At 36.1% G+C, this 26,305-nt stretch overlaps 2 protein-coding genes and 1 pseudogene across 8 annotated transcripts; 1 reads left to right on the top strand and 2 right to left on the bottom strand.

The window, feature by feature from the left end:
* Positions 1-6,615: 6,615 nt before the first annotated feature.
* Positions 6,616-9,865, top strand: LOC118027665 (transcription factor bHLH130). 7 transcript variants are annotated; one of them, XM_035031075.2, is made up of 8 exons: positions 6,616-6,770; positions 7,104-7,262; positions 7,364-7,961; positions 8,632-8,936; positions 9,029-9,202; positions 9,317-9,382; positions 9,476-9,544; positions 9,650-9,865. In XM_035031075.2, exons 3-8 carry the CDS (start codon positions 7,382-7,384, stop codon positions 9,719-9,721), a joined length of 1,266 nt encoding a protein of 421 aa, XP_034886966.1. In that variant the 5' UTR covers positions 6,616-6,770; positions 7,104-7,262; positions 7,364-7,381; the 3' UTR covers positions 9,722-9,865. The 7 variants fall into 7 exon arrangements, with proteins under 7 accessions (XP_034886966.1, XP_034886967.1, XP_034886965.1 ...); XM_035031076.2 differs by having other exon boundaries at positions 7,104-7,249; XM_035031074.2 differs by having other exon boundaries at positions 7,104-7,208.
* A 2,243-nt stretch (positions 9,866-12,108) lies between these two features.
* On the bottom strand, positions 12,109-14,999 carry LOC118027542 (cucurbitadienol 11-hydroxylase-like; annotated as a pseudogene).
* A 5,788-nt stretch (positions 15,000-20,787) lies between these two features.
* Positions 20,788-24,388, bottom strand: LOC118027664 (beta-amyrin 16-alpha-hydroxylase CYP87D16). The gene is made up of 9 exons (XM_035031073.2): positions 24,068-24,388; positions 22,858-23,188; positions 22,479-22,628; positions 22,059-22,307; positions 21,858-21,947; positions 21,681-21,759; positions 21,484-21,590; positions 21,210-21,337; positions 20,788-21,103 (listed from the first exon to the last, which is right to left on the bottom strand). Exons 1-9 carry the CDS (start codon positions 24,277-24,279, stop codon positions 21,010-21,012), a joined length of 1,440 nt encoding a protein of 479 aa, XP_034886964.1. The 5' UTR covers positions 24,280-24,388; the 3' UTR covers positions 20,788-21,009.
* Between the last annotated feature and the right edge of the window lie 1,917 nt (positions 24,389-26,305).

Genomic DNA, 26,305 nt, shown 5'->3' on the forward strand with positions numbered 1-26,305 from the left:
GACAACACTATTAGTATTATTAAAAAAAAATCTTGATAAAAATGAATTCAATAATAAAAAAAAAATAATGAGAAAATGAGGGCCTTACAAGCTGTTTAAAAATATTAGGATTTATTTGTTTTTAAACAATTTATATGACTTATTTTATTTAATATTTATGATTTTTTTTTTGTTATCAAATTTATCTTATGGAATCGCTTTTAATAATATTAATTATGTTATCATAGTAATTTTGGTACGTCTCTTTCTTTCGTTTTTCTGCCCTCTTTAATCTCTTTATTGAATCGTATCCAATAACTTTATAATTTGATAGTGGCCTATGATATTTACTGCTGACTACGTGATATTTTTCTAGATATTTTTTGCATTTGATATTTTATCATTTTTCTCACCATGATTGAATCCCAAAGAACTCAGATTGATTGTCGTGTCGTCAAGTCGTCCATCCATCAAGAACTTCAATAAAGCACTGCCCTCGGGTATATATTTTTTTTCTTCGCTGGGTAAGTTGAACCTTGGATCTAGGCCCGGACCCCTGGGTAGGTGGGCCTGAAAGTAAGGCTGTCTCATTTTCCGCCGTGTGTTCGATAGTGTTGGCTACTTCTAGTTGGAGGCTCGGAGCAAAGGACTCTAGGTACCTTGCGCTATAACCGTGGGGGCCACCGTGTTCAGGGCCACATCCACTGTACCGAGCTCGGAATAGCCATCAGCCATGCCCTTTTTCTTTGAGAATGGAGGCATCCGTATTTCATTTCAAATTACCGATCATGGCAACCAAAAGTTAGGGCAATATGCGAAATCCAAGCAGTGAATCCTTATCGGCACATGTATACATGACAAGAATCTTAGAACAAATGCCATTATTTGGAATATTATATTACATATTTTTAAGATCCTTAAAAAGTGTAATAATACAGGTCAAGTTGCTTCTCAAATTAAGATTCATACCAGAGCACCCAGGGTTCTTGCAAAACTCCTCTCTTCGAGGCAGGAACTTATTCTTCAGAGTTCCTTAAAAAGCTTAATCTTGGAGTGTATAACCAACAATCGAAGCGAAAATACTCTAACGTGTCTCTGTTTCCCTCCACAGAACAAACAGCTGCCACCTTTTTTCCTTTTTGTTTTTTTGGTTTTTGCCATTTAACTTGAAAAGCTTGTTCCTTTCTCTTCATGCTCTTCCAATTATACTAGCATATTCCTTGAAGCTATTTACCAGTGAAAATCCTCACTTAAACCACAGAACAAGCTATTCTTTTCTTTCTTTGATACACAGAGCTGTTTTCTTTTTTACTAGAACTCTATAGAAGCAAAACGATTTTATTTTGTTAATTAAAATGGCCAATTCTTCATGGACAAACAGTGTACCGAAGGACAGTTAAGAACGAATCATAGGTTCGGATATTCCGGTCTGGGCGCATATCAGTATACCTAGATCGTAGTTGCTGCAGATTTTAGAGGCATTATGGTTGGATTCTTTCACATTCTAAAGAATATTATGGTTTTTCTTTTTTATTTTCTTACAGTAAATATTAACTGATAACTTCACAACCATCGGTCATTCACTTTTAAAGACTCGGATTAAAAGAACGCATGAACACAAAAGGCACCATGCATTAAGCCATACAGACCATATGTACAATCCAAACTGAAGCAACCACCAACTAAGAGGTGGATTGGGTTGATACATGTCCAGATTTTCCCGAATAAATTACTCCACAACCTTTTGTTTGGGGCAAATCACACAATAAAGTAGGGTTTGCTTTTTATCCCATTTTACAGTTGTGGATTATTAATTATATCATACTGGACTTCGCCCACCGGATCTTCGTTTTATATATATATATATATATATATATATATATATATATATATATATATATTTGTTTTTTAATTCCATGCTACCGGGAGTTGCCCCTCTTTCCACCAGCTAGAGCACAGCTAGCTGATAATAAACAAAGGCTCCTAAGATAAGGAGTTGCCCTTTTATCACCTTATGGTGTGTCCAAATTAATTAGCGGGCTTAAAATGTGCTTATCTAGTACCAAAAGGAGAAGAAAATAAAAGGTTCTTGCACAATAGAAGAATAAAAGAACAATAGTGAAAGGATTTTTCTTCCTTCTTTCTAAAATATATATTATTCTTTACTTCCATCTAAATCGTATATTCGTCCCTGATGCTTTGGCATTTGAGAACAAAGTATTTATTTGATTCCACACACACACACACGATATATATATATATATATAGAAAGATTCCAATTTACAAGATCGTACCTTTTTTTTATCAAGAACAGCTACCCCGTCTGATAAGAAGGGATGGATAGATGAAAGTGCATTTCTGTGGTGCTCCAATCAGTGCCCCCCAAAATGCCAGTTTTAGGTCAGTGTTGGTGAGAACTGAGAACCACAAGCTTCCAAACGTTTTATGAGGCTCATTTCGCCATTTCGGGTCTTTGGTTGGTGGGAGTGATATACGATTTAGCTTTGAAAAGGAAAGGGATATCTATAAACTGCACAAAATTAATCAATTATAGATCAGACCGGTTCCATGATGGGTTTTCCATGAAAATCATCAGTGAAACTAGGAAGATTGCTGAGTCACGTGCTTCTCAAGTAGCTAGGTTTATTTCCTATTAGAATTTACAGCAAGACAGCGACAAAGAAATTTCCCAGATAATTACAAAAAAACGAAATTAGGATCGATGAATTGAAAACCAAGGCAAGTTCTTAGTTAATCATTTTCAGCAGCGCTACGCTAACCTGTTTTGGAAGATGGTTGCAAATTATAATGATTTTGTTGAAGAGAAATTACAGTAACAAGAAAGGTTAGGTTATAACACGCCGAAGCCGACATGACGAGGCCAAGCGGGGTAGGGACCAAGGAATAGAGAAGAGATGCTCAGCCTTGACGGTCATACTGGATCGTCAGCTCCTCCGCTCGAAGGGAATAGTTCTTTATAAGTGAAAGCATCGGAATGGCCAAATTCTTCCTGTCTTCTATCCACTGGAACAGTCTCTTTTCCCTTTCAGAAGGGAACATTTACCAGTTGCTTGTAATATCTTCTTTATTATGTATATTTTAAAATACATGCAAGTTTAATTAACTAGAAAAAAATCAAATATTGAAACGACCTTTCTTTAATTCGACTACCCCGTGAAGTTATTAAAAAAATTATTTAATTTTCATGCCTTTTTCTATTTGAACATCCATTTTGACAATATTTATCTTTCTTTAACCTTGTTTTTTTAGTGTTTTTATCATTTTCAGCAGCAGTGACCATTTATTCCATTTGACTTGGTTGAGATGGTCGAAGGCCTGTCCACCCCAGGAGGATAAACCTTGTCGACACGAGGCTGGACTTCTTACAAGTCAACTAATATCTCTATAAAGCAACTGAAATAGGGCGCCGTAGCCGAGGAATTTGATTACAATCTACTTAAATTCATCAAATAATATCTGATTTCTTACATTGCTCGCAGCCTTCCTGTAGCCATGTGTGAATTTGAAGCGGTGAGCACAGCTACCCTGGCTTTGGTCAATATTGCCAGTCATTGAAAGGCTATAATAAGATCATAAAACACAATCCAGCTCAGTACATGATGATTATTATTGGATAAAACAATTAGGGTTTTCTTAATTTCTTGACAAAGATGAAAGAAAGAGACTCTGTTCTTGTCTTTATTCCCGAATCTCTGATGCTTTCACCGAAAGGGTTTTTTATTTATTTAAAAATGACTTGGCTCCGATGGTTCAACTCCTGGGAAGAGTCAATATTTACACGCAGTATGTTCACATTGAAGGAAATTGATATTTAATGCCTTCGGAGTCCCTGCAATTTAAACTACTATGTAGAAAAATCCCATAAACCACGTGCGAAGACAGTTTTGCATGGATTATTTTTTATGTTTTAGTGGGTGTTTGTCGGTAACTACGGTCCAACAATATTTTTAAAAGATTTTAAATTTTTTTAGTTTTAAAATACTCTTTTGATATTTAAATTTTCATCGTCTTCATATGCTTTTTATATGTTAATGTCAAAGAAAAATTAAATTTTTGTTTAAAATTTACCTCATTTCCATGTACACGAAACCTATAAATAAACCAGAAAAATATTCAAATTCCAAGTCGACCGTTCTCAAAATAAATTTAACAAGGCCATTAATATTCTATTCTTTTCAGGGCACGTGAATGTTAGGGACATAAATAAGTTTACTTTGACCCCAACTTCTCATAATTACAACATTTGAGGACAAAAGAATTGGTGTCATTCCCATTATTCCACTACTATCTATAATGAATAATATGACCACATTAAATATGTCTTAATCACTTTATAATTTTAAATTTAATTTTTTTTATGTTTTTAAAATAACAATGATAATAAGGATCACACAAAAAAAAATTATATTTCAAGAATTTTACGTTATCATCTTTTGGTTCAAATTTTATATTATTTTACAATATAATAATATGTTTTAGAGAATCTAACTCATGAAATAGGGATTATTGTTTATACTTGCCATGCCTTTTAGTTTCCAATATATAATTTTGAATAGTGAAGTCATTACTTTATAAAAAGGTACTAAATTATTACTAATAATTTATGATTTATGGTATATGATCTTGAATATCCAAAAAAATTTAGGATCACGACTCATTGAATGATTATTCTAAATTTCAAATTTGCAAGAAAAATATATTTTACATAACTTGTGTTTCTGAAAAATAAAGTCATAAATACTTGACACACTAACTTTTTTTTTCTAGAATAAAGACTTGTTATTTTGAAGATTTTAACTACATCCAGGAAACACATTAAAAAAGTTGTTTTTGTCTCTATGTAATAAATAATGAAGTGATACTAACAAATTTACTATCACATAAAAGAAATTCTTTTTCATTGCTAAAATTATAATTTTTAGACCTGGTCCGGTACAAGATCCGAGTTCCGATGTTGGTCGGATCATCCAGTTACCCGAGTCAAATTTTTTTAAATCAAAATGATATTATTTTAATAAAAAAAATAATAAAAATTAACGGGTTACAATTGAATTTTTGACCGTGCTAAGCAGGTCACATCTGGTTTTTTCTTTTTCTATTTTTTTCTCAATTCTTTCCAGTTCCAGTCCTGAATCAGCTGAATCCCGTATCATTCCATCAAACCTAACGGTTTCAAAACTATATCTAAAATGACATATTTTCCCTCAATTATCATTCAATTCTCATTTGTCCCTAAACAAAAACAATCTCAATTGAGTTCCCATCTACTACTAGACGTTATCCAATCAACCCTCATCTTAATTTTTTTTTTTGTCTTTAAAGTCATAAAAGACGAGGACTGATTTGTCTTAAAATGACGTGGTTTTTGTTATAAATCGGAATGCTAGGGGTTAATTGGGTATTCTCTGATAGACTAGTGATGTAATCGGAAATATATATTTGTTTGGAGACCTAGCCGAGTATCACGTTGCAGTTGGAGGACAAAATGGTCCTTTACCTTTACATTTCTCCGGAGCAGTCACTGTTGCAATTGCGGCTGAAGGACGAGTCAACGTATTGACATGACTTGGATATTTTCATCCTAGTATATTTATTAATATAAAATATTATTATTATTATTTATTTTATATCATAGGGTTAATAACAAAAATTAATTTTAAAACATGAAAAATATTATTTTAATTTATTTATAATTATATTTAAAAGCAAATGCTATATTTTAAAATAATGTTTAATTTCAACTCCTTCGACTTGATAGCTTCATCATTGTGCAAAGCAACTAATATTAAATGTAAAGAGCAAAACCAGCATTAGCTGTTTTATTTTACTAATATTTTCATTTTCATATATCAAATTGTTAGCAACTAAAATGTTTATTTATAAAATGAAAACCAATAATATTTCTTGGAAAAAAGAAATTATCAACTTGTATTTCTTTTATTGATAAATTAATCAAGAAACTCCTAGGCTAGTTAATTAGTTTAAACATCCCATTAGCTGGCTAATTAAACTAAACAACTCTCACATTCAGGCCTCCAAAAGAGGTGGGCACATCTAACTTAGCCGAGCCACTTGCCTCTTCCCTTGACCCACAACCAAAAGGGCAGCCACACCATCTGCTACGCCACGTTTTATGCCCCCACCGTCACAGCAGCGCGCGCACACTGACTTGTCTCTCCATGTCATCCTAGAGTCGAAAGCACGCTAGACCTTTTTTAAGCCTCACTGGATAACATTGTCAAAAACCCTAAAACCAAAAAAAAAAAAAAATCACTGAAACTTTTTTTAAAGGTAAGAGACATCTTTAGTTAAGTTTAAACATTAATCAAGATTAAGTTTTTTTTTCTTTCTAAATGATTGAAACATTAAAAGGATTTAATTAATTATTCGAAATGCTAATTTCAAGATTTGATAAAAAAAATCTTTAACCAATAAATCAATAAACAAACCTAAATATTAATAATTTCATTAACCATCAGGCTAGTTTGGTCAACGGCCATGAATCCATGTCATGAATCCAGGATCAGATGACATCACCGAATGGCATTAATGAAATTATATAAAAAAGTGAGTGCTATGATGTAGCAAAATGGTTCATAAATATACCATGTGGAGAGATGAACAAGGCTACAAGATTGCTCGACTCCTGCAAGACACACTCTCTCTCTCAGAGTCTGTCTTTGGTTTCTTTTATTGTTGTTAATTTCTGTGTTTTGCAGGTAAACACGAAACGACTGTGATTTTGGATAAAGACCAAGAAAAAAGCTGAGGTACTTTCCCGATAGCACTCAAAAGCGGTGTTTAATTTGAGGCAAGACTGCACTGTTTATTATACTGCCTGTCTTTTCCCTCTTGTGGCTTCTTTTGCTTTGATGCCACTTTCAATGCACGTGAACCTAAATCAAGAAATATTCTGCGCTAAAGCAAACTTGGTTTTCTGTTCTTGTCATATTTACATGTCCTAGTAGTATTATCCAAAATTTAAAAAGCTGCCTTTTTGGGTTCCTGAATTGTATGTTAAGCAAGAGTTGACCAATTATAGCTGTGTAGATGCAAGCTCTGTGTTTTTTCTGAGATGTAATTTTGTAGATTTTTTTCTGTAGATCTTTCGGGTTGTACTTACTTTGAAGGAAAAGTTGATCTTTCTTGGGTTTTATATTCCATATATTGGAGGGCAAGCAACTCTGAAGTTTAAGCCAAGTTTAGAGGTCTGAGCACTGCTGCAAGCAAAGCAATTCACTATTTAGAAGTGCTTAAATCTGGTTCTCGTGTTTTTTTTATCAACAATTTAATTAAGCTGAGCCAAAAAGAAATCAATTAGCGATTAAATTGATCAATGATGTATGGTATTGGTGGCTTTCAGGGATCCTCAAAAGAAGACATGAATCTTTTGTACAGTTCTAGTTTCAAGTATTCAGATGGAGAATTGAGAAAGAGCCAAGAATTCATGGATTTGAATCCCTATCACCACCATCAACAACAACAACAAATCCAGCAAAATTCTGGTCTGATGCGTTATCGCTCCGCGCCAAGCTCAGTCCTGGAGAGCCTTGTGAATGGTACAAGTGGCCATGATGGTGGTGGCATCGAAAGCGGGGATTATCGGTATCTTCGATCGTCAAGCCCTGAAATGGATACCATGTTGGCGAGGTTTATGTCATCATGTAATGGTTCTGGTGATCCCAGTTCTCAAAATCTGCAAGAATTTGGAGAGAGACCAGCGATAAAGCAAGAAGGAGGAGATTCAGAGATGGTTTATCAAGGTTTACCAGGGCATAATTTGGTTACTGACAATTCAGTGAGTGTTGGGAATTCTATGGATAGCGCATTCAATGTTATGAGTTCAATGGCTTTAGAGAAGTCTATGCAAGCAACTAAGATGAGTACCGCGAACGGATCTAATCTTGCTAGGCAAAACAGCTCTCCAGCTGGACTTTTCTCCGACCTTGGCGTTGACAATGGTATGGCTCTTTTCCTCTCTCTCTCTCTCTCTCTTGAATTTCTATATTTCTAATTAATGAATTTTTTCCATGAAAATCGCCTTATTAAATTTGGGAAATGTAGTCAGAACCTTGTGTTGTGTTTTTTATGTTGATTCAGTGTCATCAATTTCTGAAAAACAAAATTGTCTAAAAATCGGAGTCTGTTTAATGGCGTTTTGTTTTGTCAAGTTGAAAAAATGATAAAAGATCAAGTTTTTGAAGAAAGGAGAATACACACTCTACCTTTTTCTTCACTTTCTCAGCAATCAAACATGTTGTGGTCTCTTCCTGGATTCGTTCCACTTTCTTTGGCCGGAAAGTTGACGGGATCTCAAGAGTTTTACTTTATACAAGGTTGACTTTTGAAATGTTTCCCATTTCTTTTCTTCTCATTGAATCACTCATGTTGTCGGTGAAAGAAACAGAGAACCGAGCAGAGTTCTAGAACGAAATTGGTCATTGCAAATGAATTATGTTAAATGATCCGTCCCAAAATCTTAATTTTGATGACAAATTGAGTAGGTCTGCTTATAACTTGGATATTGAATATGTTTCCTTCTAATCTTTAGTTCAATCTCTACGACTCATTAATTATCTTGTGTTCATCTCTTCAAGATTGATTCAATGCTGAATAACTAATGGTTAACAGGCTTTGTTGTAATGAGAGAAGGTGGCAGCTTCAGAGCTGGCAATGGTACGAATGGAGAAGCGAGTCCAACTAACAAGTTAAGAAGGCATGTGAGCTTCTCATCAGGGCAAAGGATGTTGCCTCAGATTGCTGAAATTGGAGAAGAATGTATTGGTGGGAGGAGTCCAGAAGGCGATGTTAGCGAGGCAAGGTACATGTCTAGGTTCTCTAGTGATTCTTGGGACGGTGCTTCTCTGAGTGGTCTCAAGAGACAGAGGGATAATGATGGGAACATGTTTTCTGGCCTAAACACACTGGACAATCAGGTATCATTTGCAGTATGCAGATAAATTTGTAGCTTTTCTTCATTCTGCTTATGCTCTGTTAAAATGATAATGGTATTATAATTCTCCATCAGGATGGAAATTCTGGAAACCGTGTGACTGGTTTGACTCACCACTTGAGCTTGCCCAAGACTGTTTCAGAAATGGCTACCATCGAGAAGTTTTTGGATTTTCAAGGCAATTCTGTCCCGTGTAAGATTCGAGCCAAAAGAGGTTTCGCCACCCACCCACGAAGCATAGCAGAGAGGGTATGTCCCTAATCGCAATTAGTTGATTTAGCCATGGTATCAATGGCCTTTCCTTGTTATTTAGGAAACACGCTAATCAACTTGTTAAAAGCTTTTCTTGGGTGTATATTTCAGGTAAGAAGAACTCGGATTAGTGAAAGAATGAGAAAATTGCAAGAACTTTTCCCAAACATGGACAAGGTAGTTCTGACTCTCGATATGTCATTCTCAAACAGTAATTCAAGTTGACATTAGAGATATATGCTAAACAATTATCAATTTCTTCTTGGACAGCAAACAAACACAGCAGATATGTTAGATTTGGCAGTTGAGCACATTAAAGATCTACAGAAACAAGTAAAGGTAACATACAAAAGATACTAATCATCAATCATATTCACATGATCTTTCATGTTTCAAGTGCTACCTCTATCTTCCTTTACCAAAAATCTCTCTTTTTTGGTGCAGACCCTCACGGATACGAAAGCGAAGTGCACGTGTTCTAGTAAACAGAAGCAATATTCAAGTCCCTCAGCTTGATTCTAGTTTCTGTACAGATAGCACTAGGACAATGGCAAGACAAAAAACAAGCACATAGCTACCTAGTTTTGATCTTCTGTAAAATAATAGGTATCAGGAGACAGTGAGCTTTAAGGATAATTTGATACACACTTTTCTCTGTAATATTTTGTAGTGCTGGTCCCGGCATTCTACCGAAAGGCGAAAGCAATGCCCTTTCAAAATGATAGATCTACAGCTCTTCTTCTGTATGTATTTTCCTGTATGTAACTCTTGATCTATCGAGCTGGGCCATTGTTCTTGCATTATCTGTCAATTTCTCAAAACAAAACGCCAGTAGAGTTGCATTTGCTCTTGCAACTCTGCCAGCCATACCTCTTTTAGCCTTCGGTCAAAAAATCACCACCTTGTTTCTTAATCTGAAACCATACCGGTCTTAAAGTCCAAAGGTTCCATTTGGTGATCTAAGAAGATTAGACTGGGTTTGAAGTTAACCAACCATTAAATTTAAGATTTTAAAATCAGAGAGGGCAAATTCGAGACCGGCAACTTCTTTGAACATGAACTTTGCAGCAAGTTTCTGCTCATCTAAAATGATTCTGAACTTTTGATCGAGCCTAGAAACTGCAATTAGTTCTCTGGGTTGGTGTTAGGGCCTCAAGCCCCGTCATTTACCCAAAACAAAAGATAAAAAAACTTATCACGTAGCTTGGGCTAATTCTGGTAAATCGGCCGGATGTGGTGTTCTCTAGTTTTATCTTGCAGGTTTGGGCTAATTGCCACCCTTTCTCTTCCCTCTTTCGTTTCGCTGTCTAGTTGTGGTCTCCGGTGGACTTCAGTGATGGTAGAACTTCGGCCTTGTCATGACTCGTGAATCCATTTCACCATAGCCTTTTTTTTTTCAATAGGAGAAAACCTTTTATCTATCTGAGGTTGAAAAATAGAAGGAATTAAATTTCCTTAAAATCAATCATAGTAGCAAGCCTATCATATTTTTCATTCCTCTTCCATTTAAACAAAGTTAATTTATTATTAATCATCATGGAAACCACATTGAATTGTCTGTTCTCAATGAGTTTTAATGCCTATTAATTAATTAAACTGTATTAGAACTCTTAAAAATAAATAAAGAGCACGGTCTCCTCATCCTCCCTCCAGCTATTAATAAAGAGTAAAAAAAATCTATATAAAGGGAAAAGAAAAACAGAGTACAAAAGACAAACTAGACAAAATAAACCCACAAAACAAAAATAAAACAAGCAATTTCATGTACTCACGTCTAACAAACAGTAAATACAACCGTTTTAAGGGGGTCTCGCATCCATTGTCTCTCGATGTCCTGCGTCAAAAAAACTTTAGCGCACACTTTTTTTCTTCCCTGCAATGATATGGTTTGGAAACCCTAGTTTCGTTTGAGTCGAACGTGAAAAACAAAAATCTAGATGGGAGGCGCACCATGAGAATCATAAGTTAGAACACGTTTGGAAACACCGTGTAAACCGTGTTTTTATTAATTTTAAATTTTTTTTATTAAAATTAAATGTGATTTGTATTTTTTAGATCATTTTGATGTGCTGATATCAAAAATAATTTTTTAAAAAATAAAAAAATATCATTAACATATATTTCAACATAAAAAATTATTTAAAAAATAATTATTACCACACTATCAAACACACTAATCATCTATAAAATAAAAGACGATATTTCATTCAGCTTGTCAGTGTGACGAATGAACTTGGTGGTGTCCCGCCAATGGAATGACATTTCTGTACGTTTGTCATTGCCCGGAGCCCATATAGTCACCCCTAGGTGAATTCTTCACGCAGTTTTTATTTCAAACTTCAAATTTTAAGATTTTTTATCCAAAAAAAACAAACAAAAATTTTATACACATCCATATTCCGTCTTACTTACTCTATATAGAGATTACATTACGATGCATAAAGAGCAACTTACTTTCATAATTAATAAAGTATTGAATAATATAATTATAGAGGTGTGTGTGGTTGTTGTTGTTTTTTAAAATATTTTTTTATTTATAAATATATTAAAATAAAATTTTTTATTTTTTTAAATTTATTTTTAATATTAACACATCAAAATAATCTAAAAACACAAAAAAATATATTAATTTTTAAAAAATAAAAACTATTTAAATTATTTTTAATATTAACACATCAAAACAATAAAAAATATTTTTAAAAATTAATATTTTTTAAAAATTTTAAAATATTTTTAAATTACAAAAATTAAAAAACTCTAGCAACCATAATCGGGAAATTTACCACTGTTTTTATTGGTGCTAGCGAAGTAAGAGACACCCTAAAGAATTTGCATGCTCTATTTAATTAACATAACTTGCAAATATAAAAAAAAGCTGGATCAGATGGGAATGAGATTCTTTATTGCATTTCTTGAATACTTTTTGCATATACAAGAAAGTTCATGTAATATTCTACATAAAAATGGTGATTAAGAACATGCACTTCCAGAGGTAAGGGGCCGAAAAACTGCTTCAGTTCTTGGCTGTAAACTTAATCTGGATGCCATCGCCAAATGAAATGATAAAGAAAGCTTGGAAATGTTGAATTAAGAATTGGTTTTGGTGGCATACCTTTGACCTGGAAATCTTTCAATGCCTTTCGGAACAGACCAGGTGGGATGTTGGCAATTCTAAGTGTTTCATTGACGACCTGTGGATGATTGACCACATATTCCATGAGGATAAAAAAAGATTCATCTTAAGAAAAAGGGAGTCGAAATATTGATGTAAAATTGTAACACAAAAGGACCATTTTCAAGAACGTGGAAGCAAACCATTTGGGTAAAAGTCAACGATCTGTACTCTTCCCAGGTGAGGCGGGAGTTTGGATTCTCTCTTTTCTTCACAATTGCGTCGTGCTCAGCCTGATGAAACAATTAGTGCGTGCGGGTGTGAACAGAGTGGCATTTTTAATTTGGGAGCTTAAAAAAGATAATTTGATAATAGGTGAGTGAACACATACTGCTAATTCCTCAACTACTCGAGGGTTCTCTGAAAGAAACTTGAATGTTAGAGTTAGAGTGGTTGACATAGATTCGAAGCTGGCAAATAAGATCCCGAACATGAGTTGGGGGATGAAATCCACTGTCAAGAACTTCTCTGTCTCCATATCATCAATGGCTTGATCAAGAAAATCTCCCCGACGCTTTGATGGATCTTCGAGTCTCTCCATCAGTGTATTCTTCAAAATTTTCAAAATCTTATCTCGGTCCCGAATCAAAAGAAAGACATGTTATGGATGAATCCTTCTTGACGAGTAGAAATTAAAATAAAAACTTCATGGGATGTTTGGGGGACTCCTCCGTTTACCTGCATGCACTGGTGTAAGGAAGTGCCAGGGATATTCAAGGGCAAGGAGATGAAACTGTTCAAGATCCTTGTGTAATTCTCACTTAGCTTCTCTCTTGAGTTTTCAGCATCATAACCAAATATTTTGTTCGCAGTAAAATTGAAAACCATCTACAGCCAGAAAAAGAAGAAGCAGGTTATAATTAAGCAGACGCATGCATTAGATTTAGAAAATATTAATTAATACTAGTGTACCAGCTGAAAATGGTGTACTCACAACTGAAATAACTTGTTTGACGTCAACAGGTCCTTGAGTCGCCCATTTTGCTAAGTTGGTGTGCAGCAAGTCTTCTATTTTAGGAAGCAATGATTCCTTCAGGCTCTCAACGCCAAAGTGGTTCAAAGTTAAGCTTCTCATGTATCGGTGAACTTTGCCGATAGCGTTCACCCTGGTTTCACCCTCAAGAGCGAAAAACTTGGCAAATGAATCCAAATACCATAGCTCAACCAGAGTTCTTCATGTTGCAAGATGTACTTGTTCATTTCATAGTCAGTAGACACAATGACAGGCCTACCAACTAAGCTGGTTTTAAAGATCGGTCCATACCTGAAACAAGGGAATTCATATATCAATTCGGTGGTAGTGAAATTAATACGCAAGCAAGCAACGCATGGACTTTGTTTCTTTCTCACAATCCACAGACTGTGCTAGCATACTACGTACTTTTGCATCCTTTTCTTGACGAATGGATGGAGGTCTAGAGATCTTCCAGGAATAATGAACTGCAGAGTTTCTCCGATGAGGGGCCAGCCCATGGAGCCTGGAGGGAGAACCTCATCAATCTTAGGATTCTTCCATTTGCTAATCAAATGACTGTAGTATATATACCACAACCAATGCTACAACAACCAATCCAATTGCCCACATCCTTTTGCTCTTTCTCTCCCCCGCCCTCTTGAGGCAATGGATGTAAGCTAGAGGAGGAAAGATAAAGAGACAGTGCTAGAAGTGAAGAGGTGAATGGAGAGTCGGGTCACCACAAGCCTTAAATACAACACCAGTTCTGTAGTGTTCAAAACAGCGACGACCACAGACTTGGTTTAGAATCAAACAAGTAGTGAAAGAAAACATCTATTATCAACGGATTAAATCCTCAGGTGCTTCATTTTAATTAAGGCAACTGAGGATGTTCGAAGAAACTAAATTAATTTGACCAACATAAAATAAATAAAAAAACAATATAAACGTTCAAGTCTTGAAGGAGGACAAAAATGCAGGTAGGTTTGAGGTTGAATTCTTGAATTCTTAGCACCATTTCTAGTCAATGTAAACTTGCACTAGGCGTTGTAGAAAAAAGAAGAAGAAGAAAAGCAGTGATGGAATCGAAATGAAAATAAAAGAGAGGCAAAAATTGTTGGTGGGAGGAGCCACTGGTGGTGGCTTTGAAACACTCAGAGGGGATAAAACACACTGTTTTATTACACAAAACCGAAGCTTACAATTAAAACAAAAGCTTAACAATACACGCCCTCTCTCTCTCTTCTTTCTCTTTCTAGTGTTCCTCTCAATTCTCTCCACTTTGCTCTCTAAGATCATGCCTCTTTTATAGGCATCAATGGCAGCTCCTCTTGCTCCTTTGTCATCAATGGTGGCTGCCAAACTCATCTCTTCTTCAACAAAGGTGGCTGCCAACTTCTTCTCTTCTTCAACAATGGTGGCTACCAAAGTCAAGGTTGGTGGTTGCCACCAACAAGCCTCCTTCTTTGACAATGTCAACATAATTGGCAATATTCCAACAATCACCCCCTTTGCCATTTATGTGGGCAATTGTCATCTTGCTTCTTCAGCACACGCTCTCTGGAGCGTTCTGAAATGAGCTCCTTTCATGGCTCTCACACCTTCTCTAAGGTGTCTCCGTTTGTCGTTATGCGACGGTCTAAACTAGGGCTCCTATCATGGCTCATAGTTTGGCACATATAATTGGGTAAACATGTGCACCTTCTTCTTCTTCATCTCCATCGACCACCATAATTCACCATTGTCATTTTTGGTCTCGAATCTCAACAATCGGACCATACCATTGCATCCAGAATGATCAAATTAGCTGGAAACATGTCTTGAATCGTCCAAATCGCACTTCAGACGGCTACGATTTGATCAAAACAATTCTGGCCTGATCAACGACTCAGATTCAATCTTAGATCCGGTTGCACGTAGGATCAGCTACACTGGATCCTATCCCTCGGCTTGCGGCTCGGCTCGACTCCAACTCAGCTCGGCTCCACTCGGCTCGGCTTGCGGCCGATGACATGGCAGGTGGGTCCCGCTATGCTGACATGTTAGTTGACTAGTCAATTGACTTGCTGACTGTGTATGTTGATGTCATCCTTGTATCAGGATGACGTCATCCTTTGCATGGCACTGTTCATGATAACGCACTGTTCATGTCTACTGTTCACATGGGTCGGGTCAACTCATCCGGGTGAAGAAGACGCGTGGGGCGCGTTGGCGCGCGTGGGTAAACGCCTTGCCGGAGAGTGATGGAGAGTGTGGCCATGTCCGACGTCCGATTTTGACGCCGTTTTCACCAGTGGCTTCGCATCGTCCTCCTCTACACAGTGGGATGGTCAAAACACCATTTTGACAACTTTCATTTTTGAGCAAAGATCAAACACCACTTTAAACCAAAAAAGCTTTGATACCATTTGATGGGGCGGAATCCGGGACCGGTGATGTACTGATCATTGCTCATCGGAGGGGTAAGCACACTGAGACATAATATTTAACGTGGTTCGGCAAATTGCCTACATCCACGGGAGAGGTTCATTTTATTTAGAGATAGAGAAAGAATACAACACATGAAGGAGGATCACATCCACTCAACTCCCATCTCTCATTGCTACATGGGGCAGCAGCTGCTTAAGGCAGCAGGGCTGCTGATGGCAACCCTTCTCTTTCTTTCTCTCTTCTTCTCTCTACATGTCTCACAACTCTCACAGACTTCTTCTGGATGATCAATGTGAGGCAAACCTTTGACCATCTTCTTGCTTGCTAGCATCTTCAAACTCATGAAATTCAGATGTCCAAGCCTCAGGTGCCAAAGCCATTCTTCACTGTTGGTGATGGCGCTCAAACACCTTGCTGCATCATACTGGATGTTCAAAGGAAACATCCTATTCTTGGACATTTTCACGTAGGCCATTAATCTCCAATTATTGTCTCTAATTGCCAGATGACAATTCTCCGAGTAAAAAGTATAGCCTCTCTCCAAAAGTTGACCTAAGCTGATTAGGTTCTGTTTTATGGCTGGGACATAATAGACATCGGCGATGTAGCTGGAATCGCCATTCTTCATCTTGACTGGGATGTTGTCTTTACCTTTGAATGGAACCTTTGTGGTATCTCCAAAAGTAACTAGACCTTGCTTGGTCTCATCTAGATTACTAAATAACTCTCGATAGCCGCACATGTGATTGCTGGCTCCAGTATCTAGATACCATATGTCCTCCTTTTTCTTATCAAGTCCTTGTTGGACAAGAAATGCAGTTTCTTCTCTATCATCCTTCTCTACATAGTTAGCTTGCTCACGTATCTCCAACGGAGCTTTCCATCGGCATTCAGTGCTATAGTGCCCAAATTGATTGCAGCTATAACATTTGATATTCCTCTTGTCACGGTTATTGTAACCGCCTCCTCTTCCTCTGGGAGTGAATGCATGTTGTCCTCGGTCTCCTCTGGTGGTGTTTCTGCCACCTCTTCCTCTAAAGCTTGTATTCCAAGAACCTCTTCCTTGGAATCTCTGGAATCCTCCTCTGGATTGTTGACTTCCTCCTTGAGTGGTGTAGCCACTTGATGAAGTCTCCCCTTGCTCATATCTGTCCTTGAGAGACAGCTTTGCTTGTAAGGCATGCTCAATTGCCTTATCTCCATTTCGCTTTACAATCTTCTGCTCATGAGCTTGCAAAGAACTCATAAGCTCATCAACCGTCAACTTGTCCACATCTTTGGACTCTTCAATTGCGACAACAACAAAATCGAATTTTGGATCTAGGGATCTCAAAATTTTTTCAGTAATTCGAGCATCGATGATGGCTTCTCCATTTCTCCTCATCTGGTTGACTATCACCATAATCCTTGTGTGATAATCAGAAATAGACTCCGAGGACTTCATTTGTAATAACTCAAATTCACCTCGCAAAGATTGAAGACGAATCTTCTTGATTCTGTCAGCACCTTTGTATTTCTGTTGGAGAGCCTCCCATATATCATGTGATGTTTCAGCGAAAGCTATGATCTCGAACGTATCTTCATCAAGACCTTGGTAGATGATGGTCTTGGCTTTGTTGTCCTTCTTTCTGTTGACTTTCAAGGCTTGCTTCTGAGCCTCTTGTAAAGCATCTTCTCTTTCTTTGGACTCTGGTTCATCATAACCAGTTTGTACAATATCCAAACACTCTTGTGACCCAAGAAATGCCTTCAATCTGATGCACCAACTATCATAGTTGTCTTTGGTCAGCTTAGGGATGAGTGTATGTGTACCTTCTGTAGTCATCTTGCTCTTTTAATGACTATATCGCCTTTTGGGAGCCGAATTTGACCAAACGGACACTGTAGATCGATCCGGAATGGTCCAAATAGTCGGGAACCAGTCTGACTTTGTTGAAATCGGGTCAAAAAATGGGTGAACCGGTAAAAAAAACAATTCTGTACGGCGGGCGGTTCGCTGGGTTGAACCGAGAATATTCTGGGAATATGCCTTCGGCTCGGCTGAGGCTGGAATGCGGCTCGGCTCGGCGCGAGTACGGCTCGGCTTGTGGCTCGGCTGGACTCGGCTTGGACTCGGCGTATACGGCTCGGCGCGACTCAAATATGGCGCGCGTGTGGCTCAGTCGTCTTCAACCTCGGGGCGCGTGGGATGCGCGTGGGCGATCTGGCTGAATATTCAGGCGGCGCGTGTGGGCTACCCTGAACTCCGATTTGGATGATTTTTGCGGCAGTGAGTTCGTCTTGATGAGCTCTACACTGTGGAATGATCAAAATTCGGATATACCCCAAAACACTTCTGTTTTCCGACGAACGGGGCTCTGATACCAATTGTTGGTGGGAGGAGCCACTGGTGGTGGCTTTGAAACACTCAGAGGGGATAAAACACACTGTTTTATTACACAAAACCGAAGCTTACAATTAAAACAAAAGCTTAACAATACACGCCCTCTCTCTCTTCTTTCTCTTTCTAGTGTTCCTCTCAATTCTCTCCACTTTGCTCTCTAAGATCATGCCTCTTTTATAGGCATCAATGGCAGCTCCTCTTGCTCCTTTGTCATCAATGGTGGCTGCCAAACTCATCTCTTCTTCAACAAAGGTGGCTGCCAACTTCTTCTCTTCTTCAACAATGGTGGCTACCAAAGTCAAGGTTGGTGGTTGCCACCAACAAGCCTCCTTCTTTGACAATGTCAACATAATTGGCAATATTCCAACAAAAATGATCGTCTTCTTCAAAGGCCAGTGGAGAGATACGTCCCTTTCCATCGGTACTGTTTTTTCAAAAAAAAAAAAAAAAACAGTAGTCGGTGGTAAAGGCTGCCTTCTTCTCTCCACCAATGAAAAAGAAAGTAAAGGGAAAAAACATGTAAAACAGTAGTCGTTGGATGAGGGGGCCTGAATCAATAATTGCCTTGTACAAGAATCAAATTCACTCCATAAAAATACATGAATTAACGTAAATTCTTTTTGTTGAAAAAGATATATAAAAAACGGTCTTTAGTTAAAAAAGAAGAAATTGTAATGTTGATTAAAGGATTTGCTTTGGTTGACGTTTAAAAAACACAACTGCCACGCTCTCTCTCCTCTGCCCCTCCCATCTTCTTCCCTCCTCTTCCCCTTCGCATTGACATACAAACTCAGCAGCAGCGGTAATGCAAGATTTGTGCGGGCAACGGAGAAAAGGCTCAGAGAGGCGGACAGGATAAACACGGGTAACGGAGAAAAAGGTTTCATAAACGGACAGGAAGAAGGTTATTTTAGTCATTGACTTAACAAAAGGTTGAAAAAGCTGTGACACATCTTGCTTAGAACCCCAGTCCAAAAGGTGATTAATAGCAGACCATGATTCATGCGTCCCCTCATCATGGGCCTGGCCCACAAATCCTTAGATATTATCTTGGGTGGGTGGCATGGATACAATTAGACAATATGCGTAAAGATAAAACTATTATTAATTAATTAATTAGGCCGAAGGAAACTTATAAGACGTACGACGACGGGAGCTTCTAGTGTCAGCAATGCAATTATTGGTCTTGGAAGCATTCTACAGGTTCTGCGTAAGTGCTTCACTGCTGAGACCACCATTTCTAAGCAAGAAACCAACCAGATCTTTCGTCTTTCGCTTGTTTTGTCGACTTGAGCTATGATTACGAGCCAGCAAAACCGACCTCCGATCAAGCCTGGCTGCTGGATAATAAACAAGAACATTGTCTGCTACTTTCTCAGGCGACGTGCGTTATCGAGTATACCTGTGCCGGTGCCGGTGAGTATACATGACAAAGCACGTTACAAAGGATCTAAATTCGATAGCTATAAATATTGCATCCAAACTGTTCTTTAAAGAGACAAAATTATTGATTTGGAGCTAGAAAACTGGATCAAAAGTTTATCAACAAAAATATTACATATAAACATCAATCAATCTCCCTTTTTTATGTCGTTTTCATCTAAAATTCTTGCTGCTACGATGCATATGAAATATTCAAACCTATTGGAAACTCAGACGTTAATTGACGCCTTGTTCAAAATCTGCCGTGTTAATTTATATCCACTTTAAGAGCCTATTTTTTAGTAAATATATACTTCAGGGACCAAAATGTTCCTTTCCCTCCCTTTTTTTAACATGTTGCAGAAAAAACTAACAATCTACTCCGCTCTTCAAAACATAAAGTTTGAAAACTTTAAAATTCATTAGAAAAAAAGTAGCCTCATGACAAAGAATGAATAATTGAATAATTAAATAACATGAACGTGAAGTTAATTGGCTGGTCGACCACATCACCTTTATGTCTATTTGAAATGGGGTTGTTATTATTTTTCAAAATATTTTTTATTTAAAAATATATTAAAATAATATTTTTTTATTTTTTAAAAATTATTTTTGATATCAGTACATCAAATTAATTTAAAAACATAAAAAATAATTAATTTGAAGTAAAGAAAAAAAATTAACAATTTTTTAATTTTTTAAAAAATTATTTTTAAAACATAAAAAATGATTAATATTTCAAAGATTCCCTCAATCTCAACATAAATATTCTCTATATATATAACGATGAAAAAAAAATTACCCTCTACATATTCTAGAATATTTTTTATTTTTATTTTTTTAGACTAGAAAGTATTAAAACATTTATGATTTGAATTTAATTTTTTACTCTCTTTTTTGTAATTTTAAAAAATATTTATAAATAAATTAAAGCATTTTAGTAAAACGTGGAGAACACTTATGGAATTAAATTAGGAACTTGCTTCCGTTTCATATAGATTGATAGATAGCTTTGTTAATCTATTTATGCAGAAAGGAAGCAGTGAGTTGTGCAAAATAGTTAATTGGTTTTTTAGAGTTTTTTTTTTTTTGGAAATATATTAAAATAATATTTTTAAAAAAATTAATTTTAATATCAAAACACAACAAAAATTAATTGAAAAAAAACTTAATTTTTTTTAAAAACATATTCTGCAATGCCAAATATTTTAAGCAAAATGTACCCGTAAAGCCAATAAATTTCTATAACCAAATAAAAAAGTATCTGCCCGTACAAAGAGACAGAAACAAAATGGGATGGCCCCTGTCTTATTTTTTCCTTGCTGCCTACAGATGATTGGATACAAATTGTTCTCTCTCTCTCCTTTTCTTCTTCTTCTTCTTTTTTTTTTTTTTTTTTCTGAAAAGGATATTCATTTATTTTTCAATCAACCTCTGCGAATTCAACCATGCTTTGGTGAAACCTGAATATGAACACCATCTGGGAATAATAAAATTGGACTTCGAGTGATACGTCCTCCTTTCACCTTTGCCCATCTGTTACATTAATAAACAGGAGCATAATCATCTTAGATTCTCGATCCCCATGGTAGGCTACATTTTTTCTCAAATAAATAAAAAAATAATACACACACACACACACCTATATTTGGTGACCAGGACATGGAGGAAGGCCGCCATGTAAACTTTACTGAATTCCGCCCCAGCACACTGTCTCGTCCCGCCACCAAATGGCATGAAAGACTTGGAAACAGTGACTTGGTCAAGATCCTGTAGGTTAGGTTAAATAATACAAAAAAATCAGCAACTTATCAGGACTCTTGCAAAAACATATTCAAAACTCTTGAGAAGACATGAATTTCCGTTTTTTTTGTTTTGTTTTTATCCTGAAAGCTTTTCATTATAAAATGGCACACCTTCCAGCGCCATGGATTGAACTTCAGTGGATCCTTGTATGTTTCAGGATTCAGGTGAACAATAGGCGTAACAAGCATTATCGTCCAACCGGCCGGAATTGTGTATCCTGGAAGGTGAAGATCATAAGATGCTAAATCAATCAAATCAAGTAATTAATATTGAAAGCAGAGAAAACAAATTAAGAGAGATAGCCTACCTTTGACGTTAATATCTTTCAAAGCCTTTCGCAATAAACCAGGTGGAATATTCATCAACCTAAGCGTCTCGTTGACGACCTGTTCATGGAAAACACATCCAAGCAAGAAACACAAATAACATTTCAATACTTGAAGCTTAGGTAGATTGATTTAACAGGTGAGATTAGGGTACTGACGCTCTGTGTAAAAGTCATTTCTTTGTATTCTTCCCATGTCAGCAGGGCATCCGGATTCTCTCTTTTCGTTAGAACTGCCTCATTCTCGACCTGGAAAATAAATTACAAGTGTCAGAACATGGATTCATTTTTTCAATATAATGAGTAAGAACTTTGCATGGTTTATTTGGTTATATGGAATTATTATATACACGTACGTACCGTCAACTCTTCTAATACCAGAGGGTTTTCAGCAAGAAACTTGATAGCTAGTGTTAGCGTTGTTGACACAGATTCAAAGGCGGCGAATAAAATCCCAAAAGCGAGTTCAGCAATAAAATCCACTGTCAAAAACTTCTCTGATGCCATATCATTAATAGCTTGATCAAGAAAATCTCCAGGACGTTTATCCGGAGAATTAAACCTCTCTTTTATTATATGCCTCACCATGCTCGACATCTTCTCTTTGTCCTGGATAAATAAAGAGATGCGTGATGATTGCTTTTCGGAGAGGTAAGTTTTTCTTACGAAATATCCGTAATAATTTGAGTGGATGATAATTAAACAATATAGCTCGTTGATTAATTTTCTTGAGAATCTTCCGAGAAAGAAATTTCAAATTCTAACAAATATTCCCCTTACCTTCATACACTTGTGAAATGTAGTGCCAGGAATATTCAAGGGAAAGGACATGAGACTTTTAATGAAATTGGGCAAGTTTTCAATTTTCTCCCCCTTTGAGTTTTCAACATCATAACCAAATGCAACCTTCGCGGTGAAGTTGAAAATCATCTACAAAACGCCAGAAAGCCGAGTTAATCAAGAGCATAAACAATTAATTAAACAATGCTGTAATTAAATATTTGCTAAGCCTCGCAACTCAATTGTATATCCCATGAAAAACAAGCTAGTAAGGCTACATCTCACTTGATGTGAATCATGTGAGGAATATCAGATCCATATGATAAATTTGCAGTGTTATTCTAAATAGCAGCTCTAAGAGAAAATGGTAATTAATTACCCGTGAAATAGCTGATTTAACCTCAACAGGTCCCTGAGTGGACCACCGGCACAAGTTATTGTTTATTGCGACTTCAATTTGAGGAAGCATCTTCTCCCTCAGGCTCTCACCACCGAAGTGATTCAAAGTAATGCCTCTCAAGTATCTGTGCACACGACCAATCGCAGTAACCTTGGATTCACCTTCAAATGCAAACAACTTGGCAAAGGAGTCCAAATACCACATCTCCACTAGGTTGCCTTCCTGGGAAAAGATGTACTTGTTGACTTCAGGATCAGCTGAGACTATGATTGGTCTTCCAACCAGATTTGTCCGAAAAATGGGCCCATACCTTGAACAAGGAATGTTCAAAAACAATGAAATATATGTAGACCAAGATTATCATATTAGTTAGCCATGACAAATATGTTAGCCGCTATATCTTTAGCATTATAAAAAACGGGATATAGACCAAATATTTAGAAATGCAATCCATTTCACAACAAATTGTGAAAAAAATAGCTAAGCAACACTTCCTCTCGCTCTTTTTTAAGTGGGACTTGAAAATTCTGAATTTCTGATTCAGTTCCAGGCTTCGACATAAGTTAACTGCTGTGGAATTCTTTTCTCAAATATTCAACCTTAATTAATATCCCTTCTACAATAATTTCATGCGTTCTCTGATGCGTAAAGTAGAGTTTTTTTTTTTTTTTTGTAAAAATAATATGATTCAATAAACCAAAATCGTAATATTTTGAGAAATAATGGAGACCAAAATATTTAACCAAGTTCTGCAGTTTAATTTTCAAACTCTCCAAAATCGTACGTCCAAAACTTGACGAAAGAAAGCATGAGCCAAAGATACTACCGAAGGTCAAGAAAGACCAGTAGCCTGAAAGCCCCAAACTGGCTTGGAAAAAAGGAGATGTGATATATCGTAATCTAAATGAGATGTAATTCGTGGAAAAACATGAAAAATCTAGCTAGCAACTAGTACACATGGCGTAATTTGCATGTTAGAGTGACAACTAGCGCAGAGACCTGCAATTATGATCGAAAATATGAAAGAAAACCAGCAAAATTAACTTTTAGCAGCTCAGGCATGCTTTGGCTGAAGAGGAAAGAGAAATTTTGTTGAAGGATTAGCACTCTTGCTTATATATATATAAGAGGCTGATCATGGGACAATCAAATCAGACCAACATATAATAAATATATACTCCCATGTTACCTTTGGATTCGTTTCCTGACGAATGGGTGAATATCTATGGAGTTATGGCTTGGAATGAGTAACTGAATGGTCTCTCCGATGATAGGCAGACCCATAGAACCAGGAGGGAGTTGAACTCGAACTCCATTGATTTTTGGGTATTTCCATTTAATAAGCAAATGAGTGTAATATATGACGAAAAGGGCTACAAGGACCAACCCAATTCCCAACATTTTGTGCCTTTTTTGCTTTATCTCTCCCTCGAAGGATAATGGAAGTGGGGAAGAGAAGCAAAGGATAGCACAAGTATTAGAAGTGAAGGTTGAGTTTGGAAAAATCAGCGAAGGATGATGCTTAAATAGACCTAAGGGCGGCCTTAAAGAATCTAAAGACCCAATTGTTCCAACAAATAAAGCAGCCTCTGTTTTTGTTTTTTCCTTTTTTTAATCAGGTACGTTCCTTAAAGCATAAAATACAGTATATGTTCAGCAGATGGTCTAACCCGCAGCATCATTCCATGATGGCTTGGCGTCTTGAATCAGAAGTCTAAATGCAAAGCAAGGGCTATACTTTCTTTCATTAGTTATTATCTTCCATGAATTATTATTTCATTTTCTGTAAATCTATTATATAGTCAGAAACACTTAATTATTTTCTTAAAACAAAAGAAGTGAAGTAATTATTACTTGAAATATTGGAAAGATTTTTCCTTCGAGTAAATAGCTTTTTTCCTCAATTTGGATAAATACTTGATCTGATACACACAGTTGCCTTCATAATTCTTTTATCGTCAAGGATTAAAAATTTGATTGCAATCCAATAACTACAAATACTACTACTTAATTAAAAAATATATAAATAATGCTAAAGATATATAAGTAATGAAGTCCTAAAAAATCCAAGTCGTTTAGAAATAGAATTCTCAAATTAAATGACCGGGTAATCAATTAGTACTAATAATCTCATCCATTCTTCTTAGCTAAGGAGGTTGATAGCTTGTACTAGGTGTTTTGTATGTCAAGATGACTTGTATCTAGAATCTGCAAAAAGTCCTCTTTGGTGGGGTAGGAACTCTCCAATACTTAAATAAATATATTTTTAGAATAAAAAAATACAAGAATATTCTATACAAAAATGCTATGAAAGTATATATACAATAAAGAATTAACCTTTGTTTTAAAAGTTTCATAGTATATATATTTATAGCACATGAGTCTTGTTATTTTATAAAGAAGAGGGTCTGGAATGTAATTTTATCCTAATAGCATTTAATGAGGTATAAATATCCATTACATCTATATTAATGTTTAATAGAAATATGGTGAGTCCCTCGAAGATTTTTATACACCTAAAAAGTGTAAAAAATTAAGGTTCAAAATATCAAATATAGCTAATCCTATAGAATCTAAGCTCTTCCCCTAGGCTAAACTCAGGGAAAAAGGGTCTTTCTCTTATATATGCCTAGCTAGGAAGAGCAATCATTCTCTTGTATGTTTCAAGGGAGGATAGTTATTCTTTTAGGTCTATGGAGGCTCAGCCCTTTCCCTAAACTAGATCCGAGGGAGAATGACCATGCCTAAGGAGGATGGTCATTCTCTTAGGCGTGCCAAAGAGTGTGACATGAAGATGCATTATTTTAAAAAAAAATTCAAAAGATGATAGTGATGTACCTACTTGGCTTCTTGTTTTATCTAGTTTTTTTTAAAAAAAAAAAATTGGAGTTGTTTTTGTGCACCTATTACTTGACTTTTCTATTGGTTGTAATGAAAAAAGTAGAGTTGTTCTTATATGGCTAGAACAATATTATTGAATATTTGTATTTGTTAGAACAATTATTGGGTACATAAGAGAATTGGAGTCCCCGTGAGGAGATTAATTACTATCCCATGTGCTAGGATCTTATTACCCAAGGGAATTTTTTTATAGAAGTTAAAAGGGAATGGAGTAGTTTTTGTTCAGTTTTCCACTAACAACGTTATTGAAAAAATTGTGGAAAAACTTCATAAAAAAATAAATTTTTATTGGCTGGTGAGTTTTTGACTTGTCTCGATCATGAAAAACAAGTCTCTCATGAAATGAGATACACTTTAATGCTTAAGCCATTATTTAAATTTGTTTCAGCAAGTGACAAGTATGCAAAAAAATTAAGATGATAAAATATATGTATTTTATATGTATAGGAAAGATGCTAGATGTAGAGTTATTTATATGAAACCTATTTTTTTTTTTAAACCTGAGAATATATCATCTTGAAAAATA

This window comes from Populus alba, chromosome 9, assembly GCF_005239225.2.
Source record: "Populus alba chromosome 9, ASM523922v2, whole genome shotgun sequence".
Classification (NCBI taxonomy): domain Eukaryota; kingdom Viridiplantae; phylum Streptophyta; class Magnoliopsida; order Malpighiales; family Salicaceae; genus Populus; species Populus alba.

Coding starts and splice junctions, on each gene's coding strand:
- LOC118027664 (XM_035031073.2), bottom strand. CDS start 24,279: ATGTTGGGAATTGGGTTGGTCCTTGTAGCCCTTTTCGTCATATATTAC. Junction 22,308..22,478: donor CATTTCACAAGTGTATGAAG/GTAAGGGGAATA, acceptor TTATTTATCCAG/GACAAAGAGAAGATGTCGAG. Junction 21,760..21,857: donor AAATGACTTTTACACAGAGC/GTCAGTACCCTA, acceptor TTCCATGAACAG/GTCGTCAACGAGACGCTTAG.
- LOC118027665 (XM_035031075.2), top strand. CDS start 7,382: ATGAATCTTTTGTACAGTTCTAGTTTCAAGTATTCAGATGGAGAATTG. Junction 7,962..8,631: donor CGACCTTGGCGTTGACAATG/GTATGGCTCTTT, acceptor AATGGTTAACAG/GCTTTGTTGTAATGAGAGAA. Junction 9,383..9,475: donor TTTTCCCAAACATGGACAAG/GTAGTTCTGACT, acceptor CTTCTTGGACAG/CAAACAAACACAGCAGATAT.